This window comes from Betta splendens, chromosome 6 (assembly GCF_900634795.4).
Source record: "Betta splendens chromosome 6, fBetSpl5.4, whole genome shotgun sequence".
NCBI classification, from domain to species: domain Eukaryota; kingdom Metazoa; phylum Chordata; class Actinopteri; order Anabantiformes; family Osphronemidae; genus Betta; species Betta splendens.
This window is the reverse complement of record NC_040886.2, coordinates 19,390,846-19,400,219: the sequence shown is the minus strand read 5'-3', so window position 1 is coordinate 19,400,219 and position 9,374 is coordinate 19,390,846. Positions and strand designations below refer to the sequence as shown.

Here is a 9,374-nt window from a genome sequence, read left to right as displayed (position 1 = left end):
CTAAATTATAAACATAATTGGTATCTCCAATCAGGAGCTATAAATCCAATTATTAGAATTTGTGCTCCTCGCATATCCCCAACATCAGGCATCATCGCAGCTAAGATAAGTGGGCACATGAGTCAATACATGAGCGAAGCACAGAAGGGCATTGGTAAGGATACCAGAGGAGCCCAACACCAACTCCTGGTAGACAGAACAGTCGCCCAAGACTGCAGAATGCGACACACCAACCTGTGCACACCCTGGATCGACTACAAGAAAGCCTATGACTCAATGCCACACACATGGATCACTGAATGCTTGGAGCTGTACAACATCAACAGAACTCTAAGGTCCTTCATTGCAAACTCGATGAGGTTGTGGAGAACCACCCTTGAAGCCAATGGGAAGCCACTTGCCCAAGTATCCATCAAATGTGGCATATACCAAGGAGATGCACTGTCCCCACTGCTGTTCTGCATAGGTCTGAACCCCCTCAGCCAAATAATAAACAAGACTGGCTATGGATACCGACTCCGGAACGGGGCCACCATAAGTCACCTCCTCTACATGGATGACATCAAGCTGTACGCCAAGAGTGAGCGAGACATCGACTCGCTGATCCACACCACCAGGATCTACAGCTCGGACATCGGGATGTCATTCGGACTCGAGAAATGTGGGAGGATGGTGACAAAGAGAGGCAAGGTAATCCACACAGAAGGGGTCTCACTCCCAGAAGGAACAATAGCAGACATTGAGGACAACTACAAGTACATATACATATAATACCACAGGCAAACGGCAACCTTGAACAGGCAACAAGGAATGCGGCAACAGCCAAATACCTCCAACGAGCCAAGATCCTGTGGGACGTCTAGATACAGACAGACAGAATGGTAATGGCGAACCAACCAGACATTGTGGTGGTGGATAAAGAGCAGAGGAAAGCCGTAGTGGTGGATGTGGCAATACCAAGCGATGGCAACATCAGGAAAAAGGAACATGAGAAACTAGAGAAATACCAAGGGCTCAGAGAAGAACTGGAGAAGGCTTGGAAGGTGAAGGCCACAGTGGTGCCTGTGGTGATCGGAGCACTGGGGGCAGTGACCCCCAAACTGGAGGAGTGACTACGACAGATCCCTGGAAAAACATCCGACATCTCAGTCCAGAAAAGTGCAGTCCTAGGAACAGCAAGGATACTGCGCAGAACCCTCAAGCTTCCTGGCCCCTGGTAGAGGACCCGAGCTTGGAAAGTGGATGAGACCACCCGCGGAGGGTGAGAATAGAGTGTATATATATATATATATATATATATATATATATATATATATATATATATATTGATTTAAAAGTGTCTGGTTCTTTTTTCATTGTATAAACATGTACAGAAAATGGTGGGTTAGAGCGCAAATATGGCAGCTAATTTTATCTTGTATAACCTGATTCCACATGGTTGTGGAGCGTTCAAAGCATCTCTAACATTAGGTTCACAGACTATTAATTCATTGTATGAGTGCCGCTGGTGTATTTTTATTGTAAATGTTTGCTAATGAAGGGAGAAGCTTCTTTCTATTTTTCCAGTCAGTTTCACCTGAGCCCAGTCCTTTATTGAGTAGTTTTCGTAAATCCATTGTATAAAGTATGCGATGCTCTGTGACTCACCATTATAGGCACAATATCACATAAGCAGATGTATTTAATTATTAACATTAGGGACCAACTCTCAGGCTTTATCCCTGTTTTTCCCGCTTCTGACACCAACATAACTAATAAGACTTAATAAGACTTATTGAATCAAGGTTACCAATATTGGTTAAAGGTAAATATAATGAACATGTCAGTAGTGCATAGTAACCATCCACTGAGTAAACTAGTTCAAACAGTGAACAGTAGTGTGTAAGTCTGATCTTGGAATCAGCCAAATCTGATGCTTCCCTTTTCTGATTTTTCTGATTCCCACAGCCAGGTGTACAGGACCAAATCTGTGGAGAATTTGCTCAGCTCCACAAACAAGCTGCTTGAAGTCGAAGGTTTGTATGTAAGCATCTGTGTCACAGCCAATCACTGTCCCAGGTCAGCATGATGTGATGAAAGGGGGTCTTCATTTTACAGGTGAGGCAGAAAACTGGATGTATCATATAATAGAAAAACCATTGAAAATGTAAATACAGACATAAGCAGCTTGATGTAGTTAGTGTCACAGTAAAAATCCCAAGTTGACTTTACAGTATGTACTAAAATATAGTTAGTGTTAAGTACAAAAATGTTTGTGTAGATATTTACTTTAGCTACTAAAAGAATACATTGGCATTGTTACAAACATGCCCGAGGTTAAAAATGTTTCAGATTAGAGGAAGAATTAAATTTTATGACCCAAACCTCATGAGATTCGCTGCTGTGGTCGACTTATAACTCCTCCATACTGATAAAATAAAAACATTCTGGCTTATAGGTCAATGCAGGTTTCAGCTTTAAAGATTTAAGTCCCCAATAACAATCAGGGTTCTGATGGTGCTGATCCACGCTGACCTGCAGGCCTGTAGTGTGCTGGGGTGTGGGCACTCCCAGCAGAGGTGACAGCTGAAGCTTCAGAGGAATGTTTGATCTGAAGCAGCCGCTCCTGTCTCAGTCTGGATCTTAGTCCCAGCAGGTCTTTGACAGACTCAGGTGGAGATTGAGGCACAGCCGCCTGCTCTTGCCCGGCAGGGCGCCTTTCTTCAGGCTCTGGGAACCAATCAAACAAACAGAAGAAGCAAGAGTCGCAGGTGGACCAAATGCATAAAGCAGATCCAGAGTCTGTTGTCATTCATCTCACATCAAATTGAATGATGGTTTGTTTTTTCCAAACTGCAATGAGAATGTGGGCCGTATATATTTTGCATTTTCTAATTATTATATAGTGCTCTTGTTTCTTTTATTGTGACCTGCTGCTAGGTGCATTCATATTCTTAAAAATAAACTGAAAGTACTCTAGTATTATTCTAAGACGTAGAATAATGACCGATATTACTGACACATTATCGTTACTGGTGTAGTCATGGAGCTTTACGTTGCTGCTTCATGCTCCACACATCAGCATTTACTGTTTACCAACCTGCATCAGTAACTAAAACTGTCAGACACATGTCAGGGGAAGTAAAAGTAACATGAAATGGTTATGTACCTTAAAATTTACAGCTAAAGCTTCTTCACTCCACTGAACTGTCCAATAAGTTACATCAGTTGTTTTGGTTTTTGGTAAATCTTCCTGTTGCAGTAACCAGAACATGTTGGAGAACGGAACCAGATGGACCCATCTCGGCACTACTGCAGTGACAGATGCTTGTAACAGGATGTGAGTGTGCATGTAGGTTAGCGGTGGCTAGGCTAACGGGGTGTTGCCTCATCAGACACATGGAGCAGCTTCCTGCTGTGTGATAGTCAACAGTAAGGGTCACTGGAGGTATGACTGCAAACAAATGGCACCATCTGCCTCTCAGCTCCAGACAAGGAGGAAGCTCAGCACCAGTTTCATTCACACCTCCATTCGACTGCCTACGTGCATGTTTCCACATTTTACCTGATATTGTTGATCAGTGTCGGCAGCAGCAGATGTTTGTTTGTGACTCGGTTTGTAACAGAGGTGGTTATGATGACACTGGTGGAGCAGTGGAGGGCGCTGCAGGCAAAGCAGCCTCGAGCTGTAATACTTTAAAAACTCTCTTATTCTGTAATGTAGAATAAGAGAGTACTGTAGCTCTGTCAAACTGGACAGATTAGCAAACTGGTTGAGTCCCAGTGCCTGTGCGTTGGGGTCCACTGGGACCAGTACGATGCATACATATTTAAGGGGTAGGTGGAGTTCAGGCTGACACCTGCCAGTCATGGGACATGCTGGCCATCAGCTGGTCGCTGGCTGTTCAGGTCCAGGGAGACAGGAGGTCTGAAGCAGCACATCTGACCAGGTGGGCAACGTGCAGGACTGACCAGCGGCAACGGGCGGTGTCTGAACAAACCATCAGCGGAGCTCATGATTTATTCATCACGCTTTCAAACCTTCTCTTTTTGGACATTTTATGGGTTCGATGAGGAGCTGCTGTCATTTCTCTGGCAGACACAATCAAATCCTCCGCTCAGTTTTCCGTCTCATTTTAAAGATGATGGAAGGAAACAGACATTTGACATGTGGCTATTTTATTGTGTGTTTAACTGAAATGCACTTGTCCAGGCAGAGTTTAAATTAAATTCAGAGAAATCCTCCAAATATTTTACAGTATAAAAAGTAGACATCTTTAATTTACCTGTATACAGAGGAGTTGAAAGTTCATCCAATTTAAGTCTGCTGTATCGTTTGTAATCTCATTACTTCTTCTAAACTTTAATAGAGTTAAAATAAAGTATTGTTAATGTAAAATTCTAAAGAAAATTCAATTATCCTACAATAAAATTGTGGGTTTTGTTTCAGGACTTGATGCCAAAGTGTTTTTGGCCACAACATTCCTTGCTTGATATTTACATGACAGCAACTCAGTGTTGGTACAATACTCACACGAGTCTCATCCCTGCGTTGAACTGATGACACTCATATCAGCTCTTCTCAGTTACAGCAAAACTGTCCAGAGCTCAGCAGAAACAGCAGGTTCTGATTAAACGATTAAGCGGACCGCAGTCTCTGATCCAGTCCAACAGAGTCACTGCTCTGACCTCAGCAGTTTGATCCAGGAGGTTCCCACATGGCGACAGCGACCATTGGCTGTGACTCACTCAGCAGCTGGAGCCTGTAAGCCTCTTTCTGCACATTTACCAGCTTGTGTAGTCAGTATTAGAGTAGAATGATAGGATTTATTATTTGAAGCTGGAGTTCGTTTTTGTTGAAATGAATCAAGTTTCCACAGGAGCCATTTGATCCATTCTTATTCATTTGAATAATCTGCCATCCTTCTGCTGATGCTGCCTGTTGTTGCCACACAGCGTGTGTGATCAGCTGTGTCCAGTTTTACTGGTTGGTTCTGATGTTCAGAAGCAGCTTATACAGTACACTCAATCAGGAGTTCCAACACCCGCTGCGGCTTGTTGCACCTTTACTCCTGCTGATGTCTGAAGTTCAAACCTTGGTTTTTACCTGCAGTCGCCCCTGTTCACCATCCAGCATCAGGCACGGGGCTGCGGTGCCTGATTCCCACTGAAAAACTGCAGCGTGTCATTTGTCATAATAAAACTATGTTTTAATGTTTTGTGCATTAAAGCACTACAAAGGGTATTTTCATATGGACATGGAAAACACAGCCTTGGACTGAATGCTTCACACGTCGGTCGTGGCCAGGCGGTGTAAGTCCTGGTTCTGACTCCGCAGTCTGCAGGCGAGCGCTGGCTGGGTTCCGTTGACGAGCGGACCGGGGCTGCCGTGCAGCGGCCCGAGGGGGCCGCAGTTGGAGTAACCCGGGAGAAAGGGGGGGGTGTAGTAAAGATGTCGGGGGAACGGGATCCGGGACATGGACGTCACATGGTTCCCCCCGTCGGGTAAACAGTCGTTAGATCCTTTGCTTTTGTCCGAGGAGGTGGCGATCTCTGCCAGGGACCACAGTTTGGGTTTGGGGGCTGGGTTGGAGCCCTGGGTGGAGGCGCAGGCGTCTCTGCGCTCCGCGGGGCTCAACGTGAGCTCCGGTTCTGACACCCGGAGCGTCCCCGTACTGGCGGGGCGGAGGACACGCGAGTCTTTACAGTCTGGGTCGGTGTCGCTGCCGCTGTCTCCTCTGTAAGTCCGACCACGGCCTGGAGCGGAATGGACCAAAAGAGAAAGGGTCGCGTCAACGCGCGAAATAGCTGCTAAAAACGATCAAAGCTTTAGCAGAATATAAGGTGAAAATAATCATTTGACATTAAATCACAACACAAATACTGTTTATGTTTAAACTTCCTGGGCCGTTTTACGCTGCGTAAAATATCATAGCGTCCCATATTGTTGTTATAGTAATAATAACAACAAAATATTGATTTGATGCATTTTAATGAAATATCCAAACAACTGCTGTGAAGAGAATTCACTTCGTGTTTTTATGTCAAAGCACTGAAATGGCAAATTTTAGATTTTTATGGCCAATATTATCTATCTATCTATCTATCTATCTATCTATCTATCTATCTATCTATCTATCTATCTATCTATCTATCTATCTATCTATCTATCTATCTATCTATCTATATATAGAGAGAGGCATATATGTGTGTGTGTGTGTATTTCTAATTATTATTATTATGAATAACAATTATTATTATTATAGTATTTGTATTAATAATGTATTAATAATGATGGTATAATAATAATAATAATATATAATCATAATCCTAATATCTACTACTCATCATCCTACCTACTCAATACTCTCCTCTTCTTCTCTCTCCTCCTATTCTTCTATCATTATTCTCATACTCCCCCTTATTATTCTTCTTATTATTCTTTCTTATTTTCTTCTTATTATTTTCTTATTATTATTATTGTGCTGCCCGGCCGAAAAATATAATAAAATAGAATAAAATGAAATAAAAATAAAACTATTCAGTCATGTTCATGTTTGTCATTTTGGATAACTGCACAATATATTATTATACAATTTATATATTATTATTATTATTATTATTATTATTATTATTATTATTATTATTATTATTATTTATTATTATTATTATTATTATTATTGCTTGGTTGGTGAAGACGCTCACCGGCCTCGCTGCTTGTCTCCAGCTCGTCGTTGTTCGTCTTCATCAGCTCCTCATCCTCGTCGTTCCTCTCCAGGTCGTTGTTGTCTTCCTCCTCCTCGTCCTCGCTGCGGTTCCTGGGCGTCCACGTCATCTTGTTCTCCTTCTTCAGCCTCCTGCGGGCGTTGGCGAACCAGGTGGACACCTGGGTCAGGGTCATCTTGGTGATGATCGCGAGCATGATCTTCTCCCCTTTGGTGGGATACGGGTTCTTCCGGTGCTCGCCGAGCCAGGCCTTCAGCGTGGCCGTGGCGTCCCGCGTGGCGTTTTTTCTGTAGGCGGGGTCTCCGTAGGCGTAGGGCCCCAGGGTCCCGAACGTGTGGTAGTCCAGGGCACCGGAGGACGGCTCGTATCCTGGACTCTGGATCATGGTAGGACACAGTTACTCAAACAAGCAGCTTCGCATTAGTTTTTGTATATGCTGCCGTTTGACAGCTGTTCCTTAAGTCCTATTGGGACTTAATGGGTCAAACGGGTTGAATGAAGACTAATTAATTTTAAATAAGACATCGTTAAATCATATAACGTTTAATAAATTCTCGCCTTATTTTAGAACAAAGAATTTAAGATCAATAAATAAAAGGTGCAGACCTCAGGCATTAAATCAAATAAAAGCGGAATAAATCTTCAAATGTGAAAAAACAAACTGCTGCTTTTCTCGTTCATTTATAATTAGTTTACAAATTTTAAATTAATCCTTCCATTTTAAAGCTGTCAAGTAGAGTTAGTGTAAAGTTCGTTGAGGCACTAAGGCCGGACCCGGACCCGGACCCGGACCCGGACCCGGACCCGGACCCGGACCGTTCTCCTTCCTTGCGGACACTCACCACTAAAGAGTTGAGGGTGGCGGCGGCCCGGGGCTCGCCACCGTACGGGAGGTGGGAGTTGAATCCCGCAGAGGTCGCTGAACCCGAGTACGGAGCGAAGGCGGAGCCCGAAGAGGACCGGACGAGCTCCTCCGTCCTCGGACCTAAGATGAGCCCCGAGCTGAAGGGCGGACAGGAGGGCAGAGCCAGAGAGACGGACGGCTGGAAGAGGAAGCCCTGAGAATAAGCCATGACGGCGCGCACGGAGCAGCACCTCGAACGAAACTCACATTGGAGAGCGAGAACGCGTGGAGCTGAGGAGGAGGAGGGAGGAGGCTCAGAAAGGGAGAAGCAGCACGGAGCATCGCAGGTGGCAGTTTGCGTTTCTGCTGCAAGTTTCCCGCTGCTGAACTGCGAGAGAGAGAGAGAGAGAGAGAGAGACTGCCAGCTCCACCTCCCACCACCAACCTCACACTTCTGTATTCTCTCCTGCTCTGCCACCTTGTTTCCATTGTTACTCAACAAGAGGCGGTGATGCAGATTCTGGGTCACATTGGTTCCACTGCAACGGTCCAATACGTTCTTCTCTGTTTAACCTCTAAAGACGCTGCTTCTGTTTGCAGCCCTCACAAGGAGGGCTGAATGTCATCTGCCGGAGTGTGACCGGTGCTTGAGGTTGTGGTTGATAAACGGGAGCCATATTTCTGTGATGCAACACATTTGGAACTAATGAATGATTGAGGAATAATAGGCTGCAGCGATCCCTAAACAGTGAGGATTAGAAGCTTTGACCCATCCGCCAGTGTTTCCTGGGCCGCATCCTAGAATGGTGGGTTTGTGGAGTCCACGGCGTACACACTTATAGGACGCAGTGGTTGGACTCAGCTCAGCTCTCGCAGGGGATGTGGACCGTCCAGGCCCAACTGAAGCAGGCACCACCAGCTATGATAACAGGTGTGAGCCAAGATGTGTTTGAGATTAAGCATGAATTCAAGGTGCTGAATCTTATTCCACAGAACGAACTCACTAAAAACTCAGCAGAACCCTCAGAACATGTGGTTGTCACGATCTGGGTTTTTGTTTTATTCTGAAGGACTCTGGTTTCACTCGCCATGTTCAGTTTCCTGTTTTATTTTGTAGTACTTTCGGTTTCTGTTTCCATCTGGTTATTTCCCGCTTCATGTTCCGGTTGTCATTACTCGCACCTGCCCGTCATTTAGTAATCAGTCCTCAGTATTTAAGCACCAGTATTCACCCAAGCAAACCGCCAGATCGTTGAATCCATGACTTCACTTTGCAGCATTCTCTCGTTCAGCTTACCCCGTTGCCGACCTGGTTCCGTGTTCCTGATTACCGCTTCTCGTCTGATCCTGACCGGGACTGTAAACTTGTTGTCTATGTTGCCGAACTCTGCCTGTTTACTGGAACTGTCTTAGCCTGCCGATTCAAGTCTGGAAATCTGAGCCCTCTGTTTTTTGACCCACGACCGTTATTGATACCGATCACGCCCGCTCCTCCTGTACTTCTATCCCGTGTTTTTGCCGTGCATGATCTGGACCGTCTGTAACTATGCTGTGCATGTGGGTCCGATCTCTGCCAAAACCTGACAGTGGTCATCATTTCTCCGGGGACCTACAGGACAGCCATCAGCTGTAAGACAAGCTGTGTGCGAACCTGTCGCTCATCAAACAGAGGATCAAAGAGGGAGAGGTTTGAGCTGCGGGACAAACCTGTAACCTGGTTGGGATGAGCCTGATCCAGTCTGTTTATGTGCAGGTGCTGTCCAGGGTCCTGAATCTTGGATTCCTTCCTTTTAGCAGAGCATTGGCTCAGCCCTGCAGCCTAATC

General features: G+C 45.0%; 1 protein-coding gene across 3 annotated transcripts; it reads right to left on the bottom strand.

The window, feature by feature from the left end:
- Nucleotides 1-1,440: 1,440 nt before the first annotated feature.
- Nucleotides 1,441-8,632, bottom strand: irx5b (iroquois homeobox 5b). 3 transcript variants are annotated; one of them, XR_008694979.1, is made up of 5 exons: nt 7,817-8,632; nt 7,548-7,748; nt 6,685-7,081; nt 4,514-5,736; nt 1,449-2,709 (listed from the first exon to the last, which is right to left on the bottom strand). XR_008694979.1 is itself a non-coding variant. In XM_055509802.1 (4 exons), exons 1-4 carry the CDS (start codon nt 8,036-8,038, stop codon nt 5,267-5,269), a joined length of 1,290 nt encoding a protein of 429 aa, XP_055365777.1. In that variant the 5' UTR covers nt 8,039-8,632; the 3' UTR covers nt 1,441-5,266. The 3 variants fall into 3 exon arrangements, 2 of the variants coding, with proteins under 2 accessions (XP_055365777.1, XP_029010403.1); XM_055509802.1 differs by having other exon boundaries at nt 1,441-5,736; XM_029154570.3 differs by having other exon boundaries at nt 1,441-5,736; nt 7,548-8,632.
- Nucleotides 8,633-9,374: the final 742 nt, after the last annotated feature.